The sequence below is a fragment of the Orcinus orca genome, chromosome 2 (assembly GCF_937001465.1).
Source record: "Orcinus orca chromosome 2, mOrcOrc1.1, whole genome shotgun sequence".
Taxonomy (NCBI): domain Eukaryota; kingdom Metazoa; phylum Chordata; class Mammalia; order Artiodactyla; family Delphinidae; genus Orcinus; species Orcinus orca.
Genome location: NC_064560.1, coordinates 166,913,849 through 166,940,953, shown reverse-complemented (window position 1 = coordinate 166,940,953; position 27,105 = coordinate 166,913,849). Strand labels below are relative to the sequence as shown.

The 27,105-nt window shown below is 35.8% G+C and overlaps 2 protein-coding genes across 17 annotated transcripts in view; one reads left to right on the top strand and one right to left on the bottom strand.

Moving 5' to 3' along the window:
• Positions 1-27,105, bottom strand: part of GPHN (gephyrin) — a 621,731-nt gene that overhangs the window by 32,904 nt on the left and 561,722 nt on the right. Inside the window, exon 22 of one of the 16 annotated variants that reach the window (XR_007475727.1) lies at positions 16,912-17,012. The exons of 14 other annotated variants lie outside the window; for them this stretch is intronic. Coding sequence is in view for 1 of the 2 variants with exons in the window: in XM_049706378.1 (XP_049562335.1) it covers positions 20,747-20,792 (46 nt within the window). In the remaining variant the exon portion in view is untranslated. Of the gene's footprint in view, positions 1-16,911; positions 17,013-18,751; positions 20,793-27,105 lie in introns of those variants that run through there. One more of the 16 variants, XM_049706378.1, reaches the window with a different exon arrangement.
• Positions 9,399-11,151, top strand: LOC101280259 (protein canopy homolog 1). Its single transcript, XM_049706426.1, has one exon. The coding sequence runs from the start codon at positions 9,531-9,533 to the stop codon at positions 9,807-9,809; it is 279 nt and encodes a 92-aa protein (XP_049562383.1). The 5' UTR covers positions 9,399-9,530; the 3' UTR covers positions 9,810-11,151.

The window sequence follows — 27,105 nt, the reverse complement described above, 5'->3', positions numbered from 1 at the left end:
GAGTGCCTAAGCAGAGTGACTGTCTAGTTTTTTCAGGCATATGATATGTCATACAAGGAAAACTCTCATGAGAATGGACCGTTATGCAAAAGCATAAAACAGAGGATGCTAAGGCAGCAGGAGAAGATCTGTCTGGGATGACAAGAAAAGTGCATCTGTGAACATGTTAGTTCTGCGGAATGAAACAAACATAGTTCTGAATCCTGTATTCAGATGAAAACTAAATAAGATTTTGATTAAACATAACTTAGGGCTTGCTCACAAGTCATAAATTTGCTCTCTTTTTTTTGTGATTCATATTTTAAATGATGAAATATTTCTCACATAACAGTATAACACCCATGTATCCATCTCTCAGATTTGACAAATGCTAATATTTTCCCATATTTATTTCATATTCCATCCCCCCAACCTTTTTATTTTTAAGAACTAAAAACTGAGTTTGCTTCTAAGACTAAGAGATTACTCTGAATAATGATAAAAAATAGGTAGCAAGGATTATAATCATGGATATTATAGTAGGATAAAAATAATTATGATTTTCTCAGTTTTGTTAAATAGAGAGCATAGCATATTAATTTTTGCAACGATAGGAGAGTAAAATGAAAACATAATATGACCTTATATGTCTTACATATGACATTACTTCCTATATCAGTTGATATTTAAGAAATATCAGTTGATATTTTAGATATTTAAATATCAGTTGATATTTAAGAAATATCAGTTGATATTTAAGAAATAAAATTAATGACAATAATTCTCTTGTTTTAAAAGAACAATACACTGTCACACTTATGTGTTAATTTTACAACTCTATGATGTAGGCAGGGCAAGAGAGGTCAATGAAATTCACAGAGGTAGTGACAGGTTCAAGGTCACCTATGTTCACTCTACTATTCTTTTAAACTACAGTAGTATTCACACTGTGAAAGACACTTTGTTATATACATCGTCAGAAAAGTTATTTATCATTTTTATCTAAGTATATAAATACCATTTGTGTATGCCAAATAGTGACGATCAAAAACCAATAACTTGTATTTTTTACATTTGAAATATCTTCTCACCATCGCCACTCGAAGGGATGTTCAATTAAGCAGATTAGTAAGTTTTCTAGGTATATACCAGTAGCTTCCCTTTTCTCAAAGAACAGCAGATCTTAAAGGGATATTGTGATATCATTTAATTCTTTCTTCATTAAAAACTGCAGTTTTAATTAGATTTGAAAGGTGATTAACCATTTCTTTAAAGATAAATCTAATACTAGCATTAATCTTGATTTACTAACACTTTCTATCCATTTTCACTTGAAATAAGTACCTACCCATGGTTCTCTGAGAGTACCAATATTATATGAAAACATTCTATAAGAGCATTGATTTAGTGCTAAATGCTAGAAATTTAAGTACTCGGTGACAGAAAACAGAACTGTCAACTGAAGCCTGAGTGTGTCAGGGCCTAGAATCCAGTTTTGTCTCTACCGCTGAGATGACTGAAAATGAACATCATTTCTTGGGGTCTCATTATCCTTATCTGTAAAATGAGAACATTTGGACTAGGTCCTTTCCATGTCTAACATTCACTGATTTAAAGCACTAGAAGCTGATTGGGATGCAGTTTAAGCACAAAGGTATTATTTTTAAGTTGACCCAGAAGTCTACTTAAAAAATACTAAGACTGCCCTATCCCTAACAACTGGGAAAGCCCAAACCTGCATAACTAAATGTCCAGGAAGCACAGAGGCTTCAATAGAAGACTGGCAGCTTGCTATTGCTGCTTTGCCAATTCAGGAGTTGTGACTTCCGTGCCTTTTACCACTCTGATGCTCTTTTCCACTATAACTACATTCCTGTCAGGTCTATGGCACCCTAGCAGCTTCTTGAGGGCTGAGGGTGAATACAACTCTCAGTAGGTACAGGAAAATACCAGCAATTTAAGCTGCCAGCAACTGGAGGGTGGAAGAATAAGAACGATAGTTAGGATGGCTCTTAGTGAAATCAACATGTTGGGGGAAATAGATAATTTTAACAACAACAAAAACAACACACAATTAAAGCACTAATGGAGATTCATTTACAACCTTAAAAGGATGTTCTGGAACAAAAAATATAATTTTCAAAATTTAAAATTTAGTAGATGAAGGTGAATACAGTCTCTGTTGAAACTCAATTAGTGGCATGGAAAACCAAGTAGTAGAAATGTCTCAAAGAGATGTACAAAAATATAAAATGACACAAGTCATGCAGGAGATGATAAGAAATTTGGAAGACACAGCAAGACACTGACATATTATTAATAGGAATCCCATACGGGAAAAAAGGAACTGATAGAGGGGGAAAATAGAGGAAAATTTCATTTATTTGTAATGACTTGGGCTTGGAGATTGAAAAGATTTACTAAGTTCCAGGTAAGACTGACAAAAAATTATAAACCTAAAAATGTCCTGGTTAAATTTTATAATTTCAAGGATAAAGAGAATATCTTACAAGCTGTCAGACAGAAAGATTAAATTTACTAACAAAGAAAATAAGAATACTGGTTTTGGACTTCTTACCTACAATACTAAAAACTATAAAACAGTAGATTAATATCAACATACTCTGAGAAAAAAGGCTTGCAACCCCCAAATCCTATATCCAGTCAGACACCACTCACCTGTCAGGACAGAAGAATAATATTTGTGAAAATGTAAAAATTTAGACAATAAATCAACAAGTAATGTTCTGGAAAAATGACTCTAAATGAAAAAAATTAACCAGATCGGAGACCTCAAGATAGGGGAAGATGAAGAGTAGAGAAAACACTAGTAAAATACACACACATTTATAAACTATATAACTAAATTTAAATGAATAACAATCAAATAAACTGGGGGATTATAATATATGTACTAAACACGGATTTCCCAGAAGTTGTAGAGACATACTGCAAGAGAAAACTTAGTAATAGTCTAGGTTTAAAAGCATTACCTCAGCAATGCCTAAAAGTTGAGGGAGTGGGAGGAGATGGGAGAAGTAAAAGTGTTCTCAAAGTCTCATTGGTGTAGGATGTGCATGGAGGAAACGGGAAGGCCTTGTAGGAGGGATATAGTGAGCACCTTTTAAAAATATAATAGTGGAGAAATGAATATTTGATTATTAGTATCAGAAATTAGAAGGAAAGCATGAGGGGGATGGTAGAGTACAGCACACCTTCCAAAATAATGAGTGAAAGGGAACAAATAGCACCTGGATCAAACCAATAATAGGGAAAAGGACAAAGAAGAAATAACAAAGTTCTATTAATAGTAAAAATAAAGTAAGATGGAAGGAAAAAATATCAAGAGAATAATACATAGAAAACTTCATGGTAAAGCAAAATGAACGTCAAGCTAGGATCAGGGTTACAGTAAGGCAAATGCAAGATTGAGTTTTTAAAACTCAATTCCCATTTGGATGTTATTTATGAGGGATACACTTAAAAAGAGATGAAAGAATAAAAATAAAAGGTATGCCCAAAAGACACCAGGCTAATATAAATATTCAAAAAAGCAGGAATGGCATTTTAATGTCAAAGTGGAATTTAAAGTCAAAAGAACTAAAAAGGATAAAGAGAGGAAACTAATTGTGATAAAAGGCAAATTTATAAAACTGATACAATAATATATGACTGTCTCACAAGTCACGTTCTCATTTTATCTAGGCTTCTTGACTGACCTACCAAATCCCTGCACATTGTAGGCACTCAATAAATGAATGAACACTGGCCTCAAATTAATCTCTCCACAGTAGCTTTGGGAATAAATAATGTACAATATTTACAACTATAATGATATTATGGGCAAATAATATTATCTGTGGGTGGAAGAGAAGATACTACTAACATTTACGTAATCATAAATAGTACTTTCTTTGAGAGGATGTCATGTAGAAGAGGGAGTCAATTTACTTGGTGTTGCTCCAGGCAGAATTAGAACTAATGGATAAGAGAAACAGGGATAAAGACTTTGGCTCAGGGTAATAGAAAAACATCCTTGCCATAACAGCCATCCAACAATAAATGTTCTCCTCATGAGGCAAATAATATCTTTCTCACTAAAAGCATCAAACAAAAACCTGATGGCCAGCTGTTAGAAATTTTCTCTAACACCTCCACTGAGTAAAATATTGGAGAAGCTAACATCAGAAATTCCTTTCAATTCTAAGATATTGTATTCTATGGAAATACCAAAATTTATATAATTAACACAATGACTATTTTCTCTTCACGTATAGACTGAACCAGAGATGGAGAAACTGATGCAGGCATTGCAATATAATACTCAGCTTGTAGATCACACGTGTCTCCTTCTCACTTTTTGGACACCAGGAACATTTGACTATTTGACTTGAGTGAAAAAAATAGAAGCATTTCTCCTCCCCCAAGCTATGACATTCACCTTCATCTTGGAAGATGGTCACCAATAATAATAACAACCCTTCCTAGAGTTGTAACTTAATTAGATGTCAAAAAAGCTTAAAGTTAATAGAAAGGTAGATAAAAGAGAAAGAAGTATATCTCAAAATAAATCAGAAAATGAATGTGGCTTTCTCAAGACTTTACATACTAATCAGTTTCTGTGAAGGAGGAATATGTCTAGAGGGTATGATATCTTTTGACTATTATATCTTCTCAGATTTCAGTGGGTATTGGGGGTCCACTTTCAGTTCAGACTCTGCTTTTTAAAATTTCTATCTGGAATAGGGCCAAGATGGCAGAGTAGGAAGACCCTGAGCTCACCTCCTCCCATGGGCACACCAAAATCACAACTATTTACAGAGAAACTATTGATGAGAATGACCTGAAGACTAGCAGAAAATCTCATTGGCAAAGGCAAATATACAGTAAACATAGTAAACCAACCACTCATAAAGCTAGTAGGAAGCTTAAATGAAAAATGTAGTAAAATCATCTATATTCACAGTAAGTAGTTAAGGATATGCAAACAAAAAGATATAAAATATGTTGTCAAAAATATTAAACATGTAGGGGAAAGTAAAAATGCAGGGTTGTTAGAATGCATTTGAACTTAAGAACGCATCAACTTAAAATAATCATGTATATGTGTATGCAAACCTCATGGTAAGCATAAACCAAAAATCTATAAAAGATACATATACAAAAAGAGAAAGGAATCCAAACATAACAATAAAGATAGTTATCAAATCACAAGGGAAGAGAGCAAAAGAGGAAGAGAGGAACAAAAAAGACCTACAAAAACAAGTAACAAAATGGCAATCAGTACACACCTATCAATAATAACTTTAAATGTAAATGGATTAAATGCCCCAATCAAAAGATAGAGAGTGGCTGAATAAATTAAAAAAAAAACAACCATATATATGCTGCCTGCAAGAGACTGACTTCAGATCTAAAGACACACATAGACCAAAAGAGAGGGGATGGAAAAAGATACTCCTTGCAAATAGAAAAGAAAAGAAAGTTGAAGTAGCAATACTAATGCAAGACAAAATGGACTTTAAAACAGAGAATGTTACAAGTGACAAAGAAGGACATTACATAATGATAAAGAGATCAATCCAACAAGAAGATATAACAATGTAAAATATATATGTACCCAACATAGGAGAACCTAAGTACATAAAACAAATATTAACAAACATAAAGAAAGAAATTGATAGTAACACAATAGCAGTAGGGGACTTCAACACCCCACTCACATCAATGGACAGATCACCCAGACAGAAAATTAATAAGGAAACATTGGCCTTAAATGACACATTAAACCTGATGAACTTAGTTGATACATACAGACCATTTCATCCAAAGCAGCAGAATACACATACTTTTCAAGTGCATGTGGAACATTCTCTAGGATAGAACACATACTAGGTCACAAAACAAGGCTCATTAAATTTAAGAACACTGAAATCATATCAAACATCTTTTCTGACCACAACACTATGAGATTAGAAATTAACTATAAGGAAAAAAACTGCAAAAAAAATCCCAAACGTGGAGGCTAAATAATGTGCTACTAAATAACCAATGAATCACTGAAGAAACCAAAGAGGAAGTAAAAAAGTACCTAAACACAAATGAAAATGGAAGCACAACAACCAAAAACTATGGGACAGAGTAAAAGCATTTCAAAGAGGGTAGTTTATAGTGATATAAGCCTATCTCAGGAAACAAGAAAAATCTAAAATAAACAACCTAACCTACACCTAAAGGGAAACTAGAAAAAGAACAAACAAAACCCAATGTTAATAGAAGGAAAGAAATATAAAGATCAGAGGAGAAATAAATGAAATAGAGACTAAAAAAGCAATAGAAAAGATCAATGAAACTAACAGCTGGTTCCTTGAAAAGATAAACAAAATTGGCAAACCTTTAGCCAGACTCATCAGGAAAAAAAGAGAGAGGACACAAATAAATAAAATCATAAATGAAAAAGAAGTTACAACTGACATCATAGAAATACAATAGTTCATAAATGATTATTACAAACAATTATATGCCAATAAAATGGACAACCTTGGAGAAATGGATAAATTTCTACAAACGTACAATCTCCTAAGACTGACTCAGGAAGAATTAGAAAATATGAACAGACCAATTACCAGTAACGAGATTTATTCAGTAATTTAAAAAACTCCCACCAAACAAAAGTCCATTAACAGATGGCTTCACAGGTGAATTTTATCAAACTTTTAAAGAACCATTAATGCATATACTTCTCACATTATTCCAAAAAAACTGAGATGGAAGGAATGCTTCTGAACTCATATATGAGGTCAGCATCATCTGATATCAAAACAAAGATATCACACAAAAAAGAAAACTATAGGCCAAAATCACTGATGAACATAGATGCAGAAATCCTCAATGAAATATTAGCAAACAGAATTCAACAATATGTTAAAAGGGTCATATATCATGATCAAGTAGGATTTATTCCAGGGAGGCAATGATGGTCCAATATCCACAAATCAATTAATGTGATACACCACATTAACAAACTGAAGAATAAAAATCATATGATCATCTCAATAGATGTAGAAAAAGCTTTTGACAAAATTCAACATCCATGTATAATAAAAACTCTCAATAAAGTGGTTACAGAGGGTACATACCTCAACATAATAAAGATCATATATGACAAACCTACAGCCAACATCATACTCAATGGTGAAAAGCTGAAAGCATTTCCTCTAAGATCAGGAACAGGACAAGGATACCCACTTTTATTCAACATAGCATTGAAAGTCCTAGCCACAGCAATCAGACAAGAGAAAGAAATAAAAGGGATCCAAATTGGAAAGGAAAAAGTAAAACTGTCATTGTTTGCAGACGACATGATACTATATATAGAAAATCCTAAAGACACCAGCAAAAAAACTGTTAGAACTAATAAATGAATTCACTAAAGGTGCAGGATACAAAATTAATATACATAAATCTGTTGTGTTTCTATACACTAACAACAAACTATCAGAAAGAGAAATCAGGAAAATAATCTCATTTACAATTGTGTCAAAAAGAAAAAAAATACCTAGGAATAAAACTACCTAAGGAGGTAAAAGACCTGTACTTGGAAAACTATAAAAACATCGATGAAAGAAATTAAAGATGACACAAGTAGCAAGATACACTGACTGTGTCCATGAATTGGAAGAATTAATATTGTTAAAATTACCATACTACCCAAGGCAATCTACAGATTTCATGTAATCCCTATCAAAATACCAATGGCATTTTTTCACAGAACTAGAATAAATAATTTAAAAATTTGTACGGAAACACAAAAGACTTTGAATAGCCAAAACAATCTTGAGAAGAAAAACAAAGTTGGAGGTATTAAGCTCCCTGATTTCAAATTACACTACAAAGCTACAACAATCAAAACAGTATGGCACTGGCACAAAAACAGACCCATAGATCAATGAAACAGGATAGAGAACCCAGAAATAAACCCAGACTTATGGTCAATTAATATACGACAGAGGCAAGAATACACAATGAGAAAAGACAGTCTCTTCAAAGAATGTTGTTGGGAAAACTCGACAGTTACTTGCAGAAGACTCAAACTTGCCTAATTTCTTACACCATATACAAAAATAAACTAAAGATGGATTAAAAACCTAAGTGTAAGACCAGAAACCATAAAACTCCTAGAAGAAAACATGGGCGGTATGCTGTTTTACATTGGTTGTAGCAATATTTTTTTGGGATATGTTTCCCCAGGTAAAGGAAACAAAAGCAAAAATTAACAAATGGGACTATATTTGTTAATTAAAAACCTTTTGCACAGAGAAGGAAACTATCAACAGAATGAAAAGGCAGACTATTGAATGGGAGAAAATATTTGCAAATGATATGACCAATAAGGGGTTAATATACAGCATATATAAATAGCTCATACAACTCAATATCAAAAAAACAAACAACCTGATTTTAAAATGGGCAGAATTGGGAGACTGGGGTTCACATATATACAGTATTGATATCATGTATAAAATAGGCAACTTAACGACAATACACTGTATAGCACAGGGAACTCAATGCATTGTGGTGACCTAAAAGGGAAGGAAATCCAAAAAGAGAGAGGATATATGTATATGTATAACTGATTCATTTTGCTGTACAGTAGAAATGAACACAATATTATAAAGCAACTATACTCCAATAAAAATTAATTTAAAAAAAAGATGGGCAGAAGACCTGAATAGATATTTTCCCAAATAAGATATTTAGATGGCCAGCAGGCACATGACAAGATGCTCAGCATAATTAATCATCACAGAATTGCAAATCAAAACCATAACGAGATATCAACTCATACCTGTCAGAATGGCTATTATAAAAAAGACAACAAATAACAAGTGTTGGCAAGGATATGGAGAAAAGGGCACCCTTGTGCAGTGCTGGTGGGATGTAAATTGGTGTGGCCACTATGGAGGTTCTTAAAAAGTTAAAAACAGAACTACCATATGATCCAGCAATTCCACTTCTGGGTAGTTTTCCAAAGAAAACAAAATCACTAATTTGAAAAGATATATGCGCCGCTACGTTCACTGTAGCATTATTCACAATAGTGAAGATACGTAAGCAATTAAGTGTCCATTGATAGATGAATGGATAAAGAAGAGATGGTGTGTGTATATACTGTATATGGAATACTACTTAGCCATAAAAATGAATGGAATCTTGCCATTTGTGACAACATGGATAGACCTAGAGGGTATTATGCTAAGTGAAATAAGTCAGACAGAGAAAGACAAATACTCTATGATTCACTTACATGTGGAATCTAAAAAACAAGACAAATGTACATACATATCAAAACAGAAACAGAGGCGTGGGGCGGAGGTGGTGGCCAAAGGGTCCTCTGAATCCTCGCTGGATTCCGGAGGGAGAGGGGCACGCGGAGACGGGCACCAGCTGTTCCAAAGACAGCGCAGCTGTACCTGCGAGCGGGTGATTCGATTCCCTTAGCCCAGTCAGAGGCATTCCTCACAGACCTCTTGGATAAAGTGTGCGAGCGAATGAATGACTATAAGCTTGAAGAAGACCCCGTGACTAAGGAGAAGACTTTCAAGAGATTTGCTCCAAGGAAAGGAGACAAAATATACAAAGAATTTTTAAAATTCTATTTTTATTCTGATGCTTACAGACATTTGAAATTCACGTGTGAAACTATAATGGAAGAGTACGAAGATGAAATATTCTCACTTATGGCCCAGGAGGCACACTACCTCGCTGACAAGCTGTGCAGCGAGAAATCAGGTCTGTGTGAAACTTCTACTAATCACACTGAACTCTAGGAATGATGGTGCTGCTAGCTAGAGGAGAGACAAGTCACAGCCCCCAAGGTCAATGTCTGCATTTCTGTCTTCATGTTTCTTCATGAGAAGAAACTTTACGTCTCTTGTTCATAGTGCATTGTCTCATGTTTGATATTTTATTGAAAATCTCTTGTTTGGCATCATGACAAGCCCCAATTCTTTCTATAGGTGAAGCTGAGGAGTGCATGAAACGAATTACCTTTGTAGATTTTGATACAAACAGGCTTGGCAGGAAAGCATTTAACTCAGTAATAGGAAAAAAGTGAAGACATTTCATAAATGAAATAAGGATTTAATAACGTGTACTGTATATTTCATGCACATATACAAGTATAGTGTTCTGTTTGATAAAAACTTGATTTGATTTCATAAATACTTGATTAGTCATGAAATTAAGAAAACATATTGCTGCAAATTCCAGGTTAATTTTTCTGGGTTGTATGGCTATCACTGAAAGAAGTGAACTCACTTTATATCAGGAATGAAATTTAAATTTCTAGAAACCTTAAGTTTAAAAACTTTTTAATTTCTAAAATTTAATTAAATGCATAAAAAGCAGTGAGCACTTTTACAGGGAACAATAACTATATTGGCCTTTCTGATGCATACATCCTGAATTCAAATGATTTAGAAAGTTGATTTATTATTCATGTATTTATTATCATATAGTCTTAAAGGATGATACCAATGGCCATGTTTTGTTTTGCTGCAAAATCTCCTGTCGTGCCTTTGTTTCTTAAAGACTTTCACCTAACATTTAGCGGGTAGATTTTACTACTAACCAACCTATCATTCTTTCTATGGATGTTTTTGTAGGTGTGGAGATGGAAGGAGAGGTGGGAACTTATGGAAAATAGCCTTTTGACCACGTTAATAACAGAGTGTAGTAATAAACTAACTCTTGGAGATTTCATTGTCTCTGTTAAGTTTACATTCATTGGAATATAACTTTAATCATTTAAAAGGTCAGGACCTATTTTACACTTGTTTTAAAGAAGAAGTTCTCAGTGTTGTCTCTGAGAATTTACTAGGTAGGATGCTAGGTAGGATCCACTTTGTCATGCGGATTTCTATTTGCTAAGAATAAGCCAAGACCAATGAATCCACTTCACTGAGGAGTGGAGAGTAGAATAGAGCAAAGTCCCCAAAACAAAAACTATTTGCCATATGTTACCTGATGGCCTAGAAAACACATTACTTAAGCCACTCAACTGACTCATCAGGAGGAAATAATTCTCACATTTATAAAAATTTGCCAAAATGAAGAGAAAGAGGTTTCCATTCTTCTCCTTTACCCACCTCAACTCTTATTAAAAGTTACATTTTTAAAGTTAATTCCTTTTATTTGGGAAAACTGAGAAGGTCTGTGATTTTTTGGTATGTCTGTAGCTGGCTAAGTAGTATAGATCCTACATATTATAACCCAATGTGGCTGCACTGCATGCGACTGATAAAAAATGGAAATAGGATTAAAGAATAATTAGCATCATTTTTCAGTAGGGTAGTAAAATTGTGACTTAAAACATAGTCCCTATAACTTTAGTAAACTTAACTATTTAAGTTTAATTTAGCATTTCAAAAAATGAGTCATAAACATTTTCCTAACTTAGGCTTCCTTGGTAAATGCACTAAACTGTTTCTTCATGGGAACATGTAGAGACACTGGCACGAAGTTCCCTCAAAAACCATAACATTTGTGATTGAAGAAGTGTTGGCTGTGGTCCTTCCATACCCTCAATGGTAAACCTGACACATTCTCACATCTAGACAGTACTAATGCTAATCATAGAATTTAAGAGATTTTGGGCTTTTGTTTCCCATCTAAAGGACCGTGGGGAGGTATGCCTTCCCTCCACTGATGGTTGTTTCTCATGGATATTGAGGCTTCTGCTTTGACTGGAGAGAACCAAATATCTTGCCTCTGATGGGGAATATCTTAAGGTTTTGATAAATAGGGCTTTTCAGTTTTTTCTTACTTCCCAGTAAAAATAATCTTGTCTCTTGCAAGATTTTCAATATCTCATGACTTAGATAATTTTTTAATTTCCAGATCAAACTTGTTAAACACATGTAAATGTTTGTAGTTACTGATTAACACTACATTTGAGTGAGCCACTGCATTTCTTATGGCTGCGATGACTCTTAAGTTTCCCTCTGGGTGTGGTGAGGCTGTGCTGCTTTTGCTAATGAACAATAATGAGAGAGTAGCTAACTGCTGGCTTTGCCATGCCTCCAAACACATTCCTGCATTTTAATGACTTTTACTGACCAAGAACAAAGCAAAAGCAAAAAGCCAGAAAAAGAAAAAAAGAAGAAAAAGAAACAAAACAACACCTAGGGTGTGACAGAAAAGTTTCTTTGAGTCCATGAAAAGCACCTAATTCTGGGTCAGAAGAAAATCTTGGAGAAAAGGTGGGGAGAGGTTTATAATGCTTATTAAAATAATGTGGAGAGAAGACGTGTTTCAGGTGGATGATTTCAAATCGTACTTTTAGGTGATGGTTTCTTTGGGTCTCCATGGAAGACTTCTGTGAGCCTCTTCTCATAAAGAAAAGACCAAATTGGCTGAGATGAACAGCTTATATTTTGTTATGTGGATTACGATTTGCTAAGAAGAAGCCAAGACCAATGAATCCATTTCACTGAGGAGTGGAGAGTGGAATAGAGCAAAGTTCCAAATGGGAGAGATCAATACTTGATTTACTAAAGCAAGCCCTAAAAAAAAAGTCAATAACTGGTTATATTTTTTTATACCTATTTCTCTGTTTGGTTGATATTTATTAATATATGTAATAGCATTATATAAATATTTTAAAATATAAAAAAACAAACAAAAAAAACCAAAACAGAAAACAGAGTCATAGATACAGAGAACAAACAGGTGGTTGCTAGAGGGGAGGGGATGGGGGAGATGACTGTAATAGGTGAGGGCAATTAAGAGGTACAAACATAAAATAAATGAGTCAAAGAGATAAAATGTACAGTGTGGGAATACAGTCAATAATAATATATCTTTGTATGGTAACAGATGGTAACTAATCTTATTATGGTGGTCATCTTGTAATGTATAGAAATATTGAGTCACTATGTTGTATACCAGGAACTAACATAGTGTTGTAGGTCAATTACACTTAACAAACAAACAAACAAACAAACCCATAGAAAAAGAGATTGAACTTTTGATTACCAGAGGCAGGTGGTGAGGGGAGGGGGAATTGGATGAAGGTGGTAGAAAGGTACCAACTTCCAGTTACAAGATAAATAAATACTAGGGATGTAATGTACAACATGATTAATATAACTAACACTGCTGTGTATTATACATGGAAGTTGTTAAGAGAGTAAATCCTAAGAGTTCTCATCACAAGGAAAAAATGTTTTTTTCTTTTCTTTTATATCTATACGAGATGATGGATGTTCACTAAATTTATTGTGGTAATCATTTCATGATGTGGTCAGATGATTTTTAAAAGATTTTTATTGGAGTATAGCTGATTTACAATGTTGTGTTAGTTTCAGGTGTACAGTAAAGTGAATCAGTTATACATATATCCACTCTTTTTTAGATTCTTTTCCCATATAGGTCATTAGAGAGTATTGAGTAGAGTTCCCTGTGCTATATAGTAGGTCTGTATTAGTTATCTACTTTATATATAGTAGTATGTATATGTCAATCCCAATCTCCCAATTTATTCCTCCCCCATGTTTCCCACCTTGTAACCATGAGTTTGTTTTCTGTATCTGTGACTCTATTTCTGTTTTGTAAATAAGTTCATGTGTACCATTTTTTTGGATTCCATATATAAGCGATATCATATAGATATTTTTCTTTCTCTGTCTGACTTATTTCACTCAGTATGACAATCTCTAGGTCCATCCACGTTGCTGCAAATGGCATTATTTTGTTCTTTTTATGGCTGAGTAATATTCCATTGTATATATGTACCACATCTTCTTTATCCACTCCTCTGTTGAAGGACATTTAGGTTGCTTCCATGTCTTGGCTATTGTAAATAGTGCTGCAGTGAACATTGTGGTGCATGTATCTTTTCAAATTATGATTTTCTCTGGATATACGCCCAGTGCAGAAGACCTAAATAGACATTTCTCCAAAGAAGACATACAGATGGCCAAGAGGCACATGAAAAGATGCTCAACATCACTAAATATTAGAGAAATGCAAATCAAAACTACAATGAGGTATCACCTCACACTGGTCAGAATGGCCATCATCAAAAAATCTATAAACAATAAATGCTGGAGAGGGTGTGGAGAAAAGGGAACCCTCCTACACTGTTGATGGGAACGTAAATTGGTACAATCCTATGGAGAACAGTATGGAGGGTCCTTAGAAAACTAAATATAGAACTACTATAAGTCAAATGATTATACTGTACATCTTAAACTTATATAGTGCTGGATGTCAATTATATCTCAATAAAAGTGGAAAAAATTGTATCTGCCTTAAGTTACTGTAATACTGATTCTGGGATAAACTTTTTTTTGCTTTATCACATAGTCTACTATAGAAGTCAAAACAAAGACAGATCCTTTACCCAAGATTAGATTTTATGGACTTAGAGTATTCAGAATGCAAATGCAGTTTTATTTTAACATATTTAATATAAACACACAGATGGACAACAGCTGCTAATTAGTTTCCTGTTTCATCTGTTACACCAACTGTGAGCTGTATTATTTTAGGATGAGTGAAGATGACAGCAGGAGACTGAGAAAAAAATTCTAGGATTTGGAGATTAAAACAATAATGGCAGTTGATCATACCAAGATAACCAAAAAAAAATAGTTAAGGATAAACTAATCATATACTAATTTCTTCAGAGGTCAAGGATAAATTCCTGAACTATAAATATTTTCTGGGTGTCTACTTCACGTATAGGATCAAACTATATACTACATATAGTCATCATTTAGTCCTCCTTCAGTCTCACTGGGTTTTCAGGTACTATGGAGTCATAATAAAACAGAACAAAGTATGGTCACTGCCTGTAAATGTACAAACCAGTGCAGAAAACATGTGACAAAATTTAGAAAACTGAATAAAATGAGCAAATAAATTAACACTGATTGAACTTAAAATACATTAATTAAAGTGAAAATACATATAAAAAGAAATGTTATAAATGTTGAGTGGAATAGAATGATCAGAATTGGTTTGGGATAATTAGGAAAGGCTTTCTGGACATATTACTCTTTATGGGAGTCAGGTCATATGAGAAAAACATTTCGAAAATTACAGTAATACCTAGAGGTAATTCTTGGAAGAAACAGTAACATCAACTGTAATAGCAGCTCTTAAGGATTAAAAAAGGCAAATGTAGTAGCCACTAAAAAGTCTGTCATTAAGAATGGGAAGAATCTCTTGTCAATAAACACATGTTTTTTATGGTAAAAAAAATATTTTTGGTTAACCAATAGAAAATGAGAGACCTCTGTTGATAAATGATCAGAAAATAAATCCATTATGTTGACTTAAAAATTAAAACTTTATTCCATAAGGGAAGCTGGCAGTTTATAAAGAGGATAAGAACCATTTAAATTCAGATCTAAATTCTGATAATATGAAATTTCTAGTTTTATAAAATAAGCACTAGGAAGCTAGGATATGTTTGGTTCACAAATTGGAGGATGTAAGGCACTGGGCTCTGTTAAGTCTATCTTGATAATTCCTGCTAAATGTGTCAGTTTTATAAGAATCCAATTTGCTATCTCCGTGCCTGTTCCCCTTCTGTTTTACGCTTCGCTGTGAAGAGGCAGCTTCACAAATTGGCAGCAGCAGGAGCAGGCAATTTAAATCCAAAACATCAATTTATGACAGAACCAAGCAAGCCCAGCATGATTTGAGTGGGGCAGGCTTCTGTGATGGCAGTTTTCCAGAAGGGGGAATTCTTTTCTTAATTAAGGGAATTTCCCAGCCTTTCAGGCCTTGAAAGGTAGAAAGTCCAAGTCAGCAGTTTGTTAGCTACCTTACACCAAGCTGTTTCAAAACTTATGTAGAAATATAAACAGCTCAATAGTTAAAACTCAGTTTTAGGAATGATATAAATTTAATCAATGCTGAACATTATTTAAAAAGATTTCCTCGAGTGGATTTTGTGTATTTGAATCATAATTACTGCTTGGTATATTTAAGAAGTTAATGTGTAATGTTTGTATGTTAATATCTATTGAATGATTAAATCCCCCAAATCTACCCTGTTTTCACTCTGTTACTCTACTTCTTCTGGCCTGATAGAAATGCATGACATGTTTTATTATAGTAGTTTTTTTTTTTTCTTTTAATACCTGCTGTGACCATCTAGTACTTTTTGGAGCATGAAGAGATGTACCCACTGAGAACTGAGTCCCTCACTCTGTTCCCTTTGCTACTGCACATGACAACACCTCTCAGAGATGTAGTTTTAAGCATTGAACTTGATATGTTAATTGGTTTATATTCATGAACTGGACAGATTCTTTAAAATCATCACCATCCTGCTCCTCACAATATAATGAGTCATTTTGTACTTAAATTTTCGGGTGCCAGAATGTATATATGTTACTCTGGAAAAACATTTTACCTTTTGTGAAAGATGGCTTGGAAGAATTAACTGTGTGTGAAGTGAATGAGAGTGACAATAAAAATTATTTTTTGGGAAAAAAAAAAAAGATGTTATTGTGTAAGATCATGTAAGCCAGTGGGAGCAGCTCCCCAACTTTTAAAGTTAGAAGCTTCCTAAATTCATTTGGAATTCTGTTCCCCCGTCCTGCCCCACATTCTTCAGAAATATAAAATGAATCATCCTAGGTGCAAAGCTTTATATCATGCATTTTTTTCTGAGGTACCTCAGTTACCAATATAATTTTTTTGTCAGTGCCATATTTTCTGGTCTGCTCCTATGGCTAAGGTTTTTGTACTCACTTTGAAGGGACCCTGTAGGATTTTTCTGGACAGTTGCACAGTTGGAAGTTTCTAGGTTCCATGGAAAAGGAGGATGGTATAGGAAAAGATAGCAGAGTTGTCTAATCTAGAAGAGGTACTCCTACTAAGTGCTATAGACATAGGGTTACCAAGACATACCTTGTCCTGGATTTCATGGAGCTTACATGTTGGGAAAGAAAACAACACTGGCTCAATATGAACAAATCCTTTTCCCACCCTGTTTAGGCCACATCAGGACACTGAGGGAAAAGAGAAAAAATGTAAAAACAGAGAAGCACATATGTGCTAAATGACCAATATCTTAACCAAGTCTGGCCACAATTGTCATGGCACATATAATACTCTGTACTTATGTACGTATGCAAACATCCTCATTTGTCTTAGACTTCCTCCACAGTAGGGAAACAGTATTTCATGCTGCCTAGGAGAACAAAAGGAAGCTAACAGGTTATTGAACCAGCCATGGGGAAAAGAAAACTAGGATATCTACTGTTCCATATTCAAAGTAGAAATAGGATGTAGCTTAGAAGTATTATAGTTTACCCCTGTAAACACAAACTAATTTGTGCCAGTTTGAAATCACTAGGTTTGACTAGTTTCATATTCAGACCATATTCAGTGCCCCCCTCTTTCCTTTCCTGTTACTTCCTGGCATTTATTGAGTAGCTACTATGTGCTGGCAACGTTCTAAATGCTAAGGATAAAGCCATGAACAACTTGTTTCACATGCCTACCAGCAAGCAGTTGAGGATAGCAGTTGTTTTATTTATCATTTTACCCCTGGTATCAATATAGCTTTGCATACGGCAGACACTCAACAAATGGTCGTAAAGCTAATAAAATAAAAAATTTAAAAACACTCTCAAATAATTGTGGGTGTATGCCAAGATTTAGTTATAAAGGTCTTCATCAATTACTCACAATTGAGAAAGATTAGGAACAATCTAATGTCTGACAACAAGCGATTGTATAAATCAGTCAAATTATACTTTTTACTAGAGAATAATATGTAGGCATTAAAATGACATAGCGGAGTACTATGTAATGATATGGACAGATGTTTATGGTATACTGAGTATAAAAATGGAGGGAAGGAAAATGGAAGGTAAAAATAAGTATAATTTCTTTGTTTTTTAATACACATTCACATACACATAAACTGTATACGTGCATAGAATTAAAGAATAGAAGAAGAGTAATGTTGGGTAACAGGATTATGTGTTAATTTCCTTTGCTTTAAAAAAAATCTATATTTTCTAAATTTTCTTCAATGAATGTTTACTTGTTCTAAGATTAAAAAGTCACATTAGGGACTTCCCTCACAGTCCAGTGGTTAAGACTCCACGCTTCCACTCTAGTGGGTGCGGGTTTGATCCCTGGTCAGGGAACTAAGATCCCGCATGCCATGAGGCTAGGTCAAAAAAAAAAAAGTTACATTAAAAATGTATAGCTGGGCGGGGGGCGTTCCCAAGATGGCACAGTAGAAGGATCCAGGACTCACCTCCTCTCAGGCACAAAAATTTTAGAATTATTTACAGAACAACTATCAATGAAAAAGACCAGAACCTACCAGAAAAGATACTATAACTAAAGATATAAAGAAGGAAGCACAACAAGATGGGTAGGAGGGGTGAAGTCATAGTATAGTCAAGACCCAAACCCCCAGGTGGGTGACATACAAATGGGAGAATAATTAAAATTGCAGAGGTGCTCCCTAAGAAGCAACGGGTCTGAGCCCCACATCAAGCTCCCTAGCCTGGGGGTCCTGTACCAGGAAGATGAGCCCCCAAAACATTTGGCTCTGTTGGTCAGCGGGGCTTGCTTTCAGGAGTCCCAGAGGATTGTGGGAAATAGAGACTAAACTCTTAAAGGGCACACAAAATCTCACATGCTCTGGGACCCAGGGAAGAAGCAGTAATTTGAAAGGAGCCTGGGTCGGACCTACCTGCTGATCTTGGAGAGTCTCCTGGAGAGGCAGGAGACAACTGGAGATCACCGTGGGGAAACAGACATTGGCGACAGCCATTTTTGAGAGCTTGTTCTGCTACGTGGACACTGGTGTTGGCAAATGCCATTTTGGAATCCTCCCTCTAGCTTATTAGTCTCAATACCCAGCCCCACCTCTGCCCATCAAGCTTGTAGGCACTGGTACTGCGATGCCTTGGGTCAAGCAACTAACTGAGCCAGGACACAGCTCCACTCACCAGCATACAGGCTGCCTTAAGATCCCCTGAGCCCACAGCCACCCCTGGACACGGCCCTGCCCAACTGAGGGCACAGGACCTGTCCCCACACACCACTGCATAGGCACTAGATCTGAGACCCCCAAGACTCTGCAGTCAGAGATACTGGGACACAGTTCCACCTAGTAGTGGGCAGGCACCAGCCTCAGAATCCCCTGGGTCCTGATCCCACCTACCAGTGTGCCTGTTTTAGCCTTGGGAGCAGGAACCTTGGACGAGAATGCTAGGCCTGGGACAACTGCAGCTCCACAGCCCACTGTGGCAGGACCCAGACCACCCACCAGCAGGCCACTACCTGCCCTGGGACTGGCTGGGCCCCTACACTGCCCAACAGCAAGCCAACACAAGCTTTGGGACATCCTGGACTCCATAGCCAGCTGTGTCAGGAATGCCCCAATGACCAGTGGTCTGACACCAGCTCTGGGACCACCGGGCCCTGCAGCCAAACCCTGCCAATGGGCCAGCACTAGCTCCAAGACTTGGCTTCACCCACTGGTAGGTGGATACCAGCCCCAGGATGTCCTGGACTCCGACTTCACCCACCAGTGAGCCAGCAATAGCCCTGGACACCCTGGGATTCTGCAGCTAGCTGTCTTGTGACCCAGCCCCACCAACCAGTAGCTGGCAGCTCTGTACAAGGCAGCGCCTGGTAACCAACAAAACTGGGGGCCAGTCACACCTACCAGATTGCCCAGAGTAGTCAGCCTGCTGAAACAGAAGGACCTACATAGCCCACATAGGGGACACCCCTATAGCACATAGCTCTGGTGACCAGAGGAGGGTGCACTGCTGGGATACATAGGAAGTCTTCTACAAAAGGCTACTTCTTCAAGATCAGAAAATGTAACCAACCTACCAGATACATAGAAATAAAAAACAGCAAGTTAGGCAAAATGAGGTGATAGAGAAACATGTTCCAAATGAAGGAACAAGATAAAACCCCAGAAGGAGAACTCAGTGACATGGAGATAGGCAATGCACCCCAGAAAGCGTTCAAGGTAATGATCGTAAAGATAATCAAAGAACTAGGGAGAAGAATGGATGAACAGAGTGAGAAGTTAGAATTTTTTGACAATGACTTAGAAAATATAAAGAAGAACCAGAGATGAAGAACATGATAACTGAAATGAAAAATACACTAGAAGGAATCAACAGTAGACTAGGTGATACAGAGGAACAGATCAGTGAGCTGGAAGACAGACTAGTGGAAGTCACTAAAGCTGAAGAAAAAAGAATTTAAAAAATGAGGACAATTTAAGAGACCTCTGGGATAACATCAAATGTATTAACATTTTCATTATAGGGGTCCCAGAGGAGAAGAGGAGAGAGAAAGTGGCAAAGAACATATTTGAAGACGTAACAGCTGAAAATTTCCCTAACCTGGGAAAGGACACAGACAGCCAGGCCCAGGAAGCATGGAGAGTCCCAAACAGGATCAACCCAAAGAGGACCACACCAAGACACACTAGTAATTAAAATAGCAAAATTAAAGATAAAGAGAGAATATTAAAAGCAGCAAGGGAAAAGCAATGAATAACATACACAGGAACTCCCCTAAGGCTATCAGCTGACTTTTCAGCAGAAACTCTGCAGGCCAGAGGGAGTGGCACAATATATTTAAAATGATGAAAGGGGAAAACCTACAACAAAGAATACTCTACCTGGCAGGACTCTCATTCAAATTTGATGAAGAGATCAAAAGTTTCACAGACAAGGAAAACATAAAGAGTTCAGCACCACCAAAGCAGCTTCACAATGAATGTTAAAGGGAATTCTCTAAGTGAAAAAGAAAAGGCCACAATTAGAAACATGAAAATTATGAAAGGAAAAAGATCATCATAAAGGCAAATATACAGTAAAAGTCAACCACATACAAAGCAAGTAAGGAGGTTAAAAGACGAAAGTAGCAAAATCATTTATATCCATGATAAGCAGTTAAGGGATTCACAAAACAAACAGACATAAAATATGATGTTAAAAATAGTAATTTTGAGGGAAGGTGAGTAAAAATGCAGGGTTGTTAAAATGTTTTTGAACTTAAGAGATCAGTAACTTAAAATAATCACGTATACATATATATATGTAAATTGCTATATATATAAACCTCATGGTAACCACAAACCAAAAATCTATAATAGATACACACACAGAAAAAGGAAAGGAATCCAAACATAACAATAAAGATAGCCATCACACCACAAGGGAAGAGAACAAAAGAAGAATGGAACAAAAAAGAACTACAAAAACAACCCCCAAGCAAATAACAAAATGGCAATAAATACATACCTATCCATAATGACTTTAAGTGTAAATGGACCAAATGCTCCAATCAAAAGACATGGAATGGCTTAATGAATACAAAAACAAGACTTATATATATGCTGCCTACAAGAGACTTGTTTCAGATCTAAAGACACACACAGACTGAACATGAGGGGATGAAAAAAAGGTACTCCATGCAAATGGAAATCAAAAGAAAAGCTGGGGTAGCAATACGTATACCAGACAAAACAGATGTTGAAACGAAGATTGTACAAGAGAAAAAGAAGGATGTTACATAATGATCAAGGGATCAATACAGGAAGATATAGCAATTGTAAATATATATGCACCCAACATAGGAGCACCAAAATACATACAGCAAATATTAACAAACATAAAGGAAGAAACTTACAGTAACACAGTAACAGTAGGGGACATTAACAAACCACTCACATTAATGGAAATATCATCCAGATAGAAAATCAATAAGAAAACATTGGACTTAAATGATATATTAGATCAAATGGAGTTAATGGATATATATAGAACATTTCATCCAAAAGTAGGAGAATACAAATTCTTTTCAAGTGCACATGGGACATTCTCCAGGACAGATGACATGCTAGGCCACAAAACAAGCCTCGGTAAACTTAAGAAAATTGAAATAATATCAAACATCTTTTCTGACCATAATGCTATGAGACTAGAAATCAAATACAAGAAAAAATAAAACTGCAAAAGACACAAACACATGGAGGCTAAGCAATATGCTATTAAACAACCAATGGATTACTGAAAAAATGAAAGAAATAAAAATACCCGGAGACAAATGAAAACAAAAACACAATGATCCAAAATCTATGGAACTCAGTAAAAGCAATTCTAAGAGGGAAGTTTATAGCAATACAAGCTTACCCCAGGAAACAAGAAAAATCTAAGATAAACAACCTAATCTTACACCTGAAAGAAGTAGAAAAAGAACAAACAAAAACCTAAGTTAGTTGAAGGAAAGAAATCATAAACATCAGAGCAGAAATAAAAGATATAGAGACTGAAAAAACAATAGGAAAGATCAATGAAACTAAGAGCTGGTTCTTTGAAAAGATAAGCAAATTGGGTAAAACTTTAGCCAACTCATCAGGAAAAAAGAGAGAGGACCCAAATCAATAAAATCAGAAATGAAAAGGCAAAGTTATGACCGATACCACAGAAATACAAAGGATCATAAGAGATTATAAAAACTACTATGTACCAATAAAATGGACAACCTGCAAGAAATGGACAAATTCCTAGAAATGTACAATCTCCCAAGACTGAACCAGGAAGAATTAGAAAACATGAACAGACCAATTGCCAGTAATGAAACTGAATTAGTAACCAAATAACTTCCAACAAACGAAAGTCCAGGACCGGATGGCTTCACAGGTGAATTCTACCAAACATTTAGAGAAAAATTAACATCTATCCTCCTCAAACTATTCCAAAAAATTGCAGAGGAAGGATGCCTCTAAACTCATTCTATGAGGTCAGCATCACCCCGATACCAATACAGACAAAGATATCACACACACAAAAAAATTACAGACCAATATCACTGATGAATGTAGATGCAAAAATCCTGGACAAAATATTAGCAAACCAAATCCAACAATACATTAAAAGGATCACACACCATGATCAAGTGAGATTTATCCCAGGATGCAAGGCTGGCTTGATATCTGCAAATCAATCAGTGTGATACACCACATTAGCAAATTGAAGAATAAAAACTATATGATCATCTCAACAGATGCAGAAAAAGCTTTTGACAAAATTCAACATTTATGTATGATAAAAACTCTCAATAAAGTGGGTATAGAGGGTACATACCCCAACATAATAAGGCCATATATGATAAGCCCACAGCTAACATTATATTCAATGGTGAAAAGCTGAAAGCATTTCTTCTAAGATCAGGGACAAGACAAAGATGCGCACTCTCACCACTTTTCTTCACCATAGTATTGGAAGTTGTAGACACAGCAATCAGACAAGAAAAATAATAAAAGGAATCCGAATTGGAAGGGAAGAAGTAAAACCGTCACTGTTGCAGATGACATAATACTATACATTAGAACACCCTAAAGACGCCACCGGAAAACTACTAGAGCTCATCACTGAATTCAGTAAAGGTGCAGGATACAAAATTAATACACAGAAATCTGTTGCATTTCTATACACTACCAACAAAAGATCAGAAAAAGAAATTAAGGAAACAACCCCATTTATAATCACAATAAAAGGAATAAAATACCCAGGAATAAACCCACATAAGGAGGTAAAACATCTGTACTTAGAAAACTATAAGACACTGATGAAAGAAATTGAAGACCACACAAACAGATGGAAAGATACACCATGTTCATGGATTGGAAGAATTAAAACAACCACACAACACAAGGCAATCTACAGACTCAATGTAATCCTTAAAAAATACCAATGGCATTTTTCACAGAACTCGAACAAAAATTTTTAAAATTTGTATGGAAACACAAAAGACCTTGAATAGCCAAAGCAATCTTGAGAAAGAAAAACAGAGCTGGGGGAATCAGACTCCCTGACTTCAGCCTATACTACAAAGCTACAGTAATCAAAACAGTATGGTACTGGCACAAAAACAGAAATATAGATTAATGGAATATAACAGAAAGCCCAGAAATAAACCCATGCCCCTGTGGTAGTCAATTAATCTATGACAAAGAAGGCAAGAATGTACAGTGGAGAAAAGACAGTCTCTTCAATAAGTGGTGCTGGGAAACCTGGACAGCCATATGTAAAAGAATTAAAGTAGAACACTTTCTCATACTATATACAAAAATAAACTAAAAATGGATTAAAGACCTAAATGTCAGACCAGAAACCATAAAACTTCTAGAAGAAAACCCAGAACACTCTTTGACATAAATTGTAGCAATAATTTTTTGGAGCTGTCTCCTAAGGCAAAGGAAACAAAAGCAAAAATAAATAAATGGGACCTAATTAAACTCAAAAGTTTTTGCACAGCAAAGGAAACCATTGGCAAAATGAAAAAAGAACCTACGGAATGAGAAAAAATATTTGCAAATGATATGACCAATAAGGGATCAATATCCAAAATATATAAACAGCTCATACAACTCAATATTAAAAAAAACCCAAACACCCTGATTAAAAGATGGGCATAAGAACTTAATAGACATTTTTCCAATGAGGATATATGATGGCCAAGAGGCAGAAGAAAAGATGCTCAACATCGCTAATCATCAGAGAAATGCAAATTGAAACCACAATGAGATATCATTTTGCACTTGTCACAATGGCTATCATCAAAAAGACCACAGGTAACAAATGTTGGCATGGATGTGGAGAAAAGGGAACCCTTGTACACTGTTGGTGGGAATGTAAATTGGTGCAGCCACTGTGGAAAACAGTACAGAGATGCCTCAAAAAAAATAAAAATAGAGCTACCATATGACCCAGCATTCCACTCCTGGGTATATATCCAAAGAAAATGAAAACATTAATTTGAAAAGATACATGCACTCCAATGTTCATAACAGCGTTCTTTACAATGGCCAAGTTTGGAAGCAACCTAAATGTCCATCAACAGGTGAATGGATAAAGAAGATGTAGTGTATATAGACTATGGAATACTACTCAGCCATAAAGAAGAATGGAAGTTTGCCATTTGCAACAATATGGCTGGACCTGGAGGGTATTATGCTTAATAATATAAGTCAGACAGAGAGAGACAAATACTGAATGTTATTGCTTATATGTGGAATCTAAAAAATACAACAAACTAGTGAATATAACAAAACAGAAACAGACTCACAGATACAGAGAACAAACTAGTGTTTACCAGTGTGGAGAGGGAAAGGAGGAGGGACAAGATAGGGGTAGAGGATTAAGAGGTACAAACTACTATGTACAAAATAGACAAGCTACAAGTATGTATTGTATAGCATAGGGAATATAGCCAACATTTTATAATAACTATCTATGGAATATAATCTATAAAAATTTTGAATCACTATGTTGTACACCTAAAACTTGTATAATATTGTAAATCAACTATGCTTCAATAAAAAAATAGTAAATAAACAAGAAAATAAATAAAAAAGAAGAAAAAAGAAAACGTATACCTAGAATATCTAGAACAATGGCCTAAGAAGTTCATAATAGAACTGGACCAGGAAGAGAAGGTGATCATGTTACACCCATTTTAAAATGTTTCACCGTCCTACTACTAATTATTGGGTTGGCCAAAAGGTTCGATCGTTTTTTTCTGTATGATGGCTCTAGCAGCACTTAGTTGCCTTTACCTTCATTCTAAACAATTTTGTTTGATTGTATGTGACAGCTGTCATATCAGTGTGCATTTAAAAAAAGACTTATCAAAATTTGTGAATTTTTGTGTAGTCATTTTTTTTTTTTTTTTTTTTTTGCGGTACGCGGGCCTCTCACCGCTGTGGCCTCTCCCGCTGCGGAGCACAGGCTCCGGACGCGCAGGCTCAGCGGCCATGGCTCACGGGCCCAGCCGCTCCGCGGCTCGTGGGATCCTCCCAGACTGGGGCACGAACCCGCGTCCCCTGCATCGGCAGGCGGACTCCCAACCACTGCGCCACCAGGGAAGCCCTGTAGCCATTTTAATATTGAAGATGGAGGAGAAAAAGCAACATTTTCGGCATATTATGCTTTATTATTTCACGAAAGGTAAAAACGCAACTGAAACGCAAAAAAAGATTTGTGCAGTACTGTGACTGATCCAACATGTCAAAAGTGGTTTGCGAAGGTTCGTGCTGGAGATTTCTCGCTGGACGATGCTTCACGGTTGGGTAGATCAGTTGAAGTTGATAGTGATCAAATCGAGAATGGAGACATGAATTGAGAACAATTAACATCATATCACATGGGAGATAGCTGACATACTCAAAATATCCAAATCAAGCGCTGAAAATCATTTGCACCAGCTTAGTTATGTTAATCGCTTTGATGTTTGGGTTCCATATAAATTAAGTGAAGAAAACCTTCTTGACCGTACTTCTGCATGCGATTCTCTACTTAAACGTAATGAAAACGGTCTGTTTTTAAAACAAATTGTGACAGACGATGAAAAGTGGATACTGTACGACAATGTGGAATGGAAGAGATCGTGGGGCAAGCGAAATGAACCACCACCAACCACACCAGAAGCCGGTCTTCACCCAAAGAAGGTGATGCTTTATATATGGTGGGACTGGAAGGGAGTCCTCTATTATGAGCTCCTTCTGGAAAACCAAATGATTAATTCCAACAAGTACTGCTCCCAGTTAGACCAACTGGAAGCAGCACTCAACGAAAAGCGTCTGGAATTAGTCAACAGAAAATGCATAATCTTCCATCAGTATAACTCAAGATTGCATGCTTCTTTGATGACCAGGATAAAACTGTTAGAGCTTGGCTGGGAAGTTCTGATTCATCCGCCGTATTCACCAGGCATTGCACCTTTGGATTTCCATTTATTCAAAAATTCTCTTAATGGAAAAAATTTCAATTCCCTGGAAGACTGTAAAAGGCACCTGGAACAGTTCTTTGCTCAAAAGGATAAGTTTTGGGAAGATGGAATTACAAAGTTGCCTGAAAAATGGCAAAGGTAGTCGAACAAAAGGGTGAATATGTTGCTTGATAAAATTCTTGGTGAAAATGAAAAATGTGTCTTTTATTTTTACTTAAAAACTGAAGGCACTTTTTTGCCAACCCAATACAACTCCTTAAACAGCACTGAAAGACAGTATACAGTCAGTAGTAAGCTGACTGCTTCAGGAGA

Bases quoted from the DNA above. Each gene is read 5' to 3' on its own strand.
- LOC101280259 (XM_049706426.1), top strand. From the start codon at position 9,531: ATGAATGACTATAAGCTTGAAGAAGACCCCGTGACTAAGGAGAAGACT.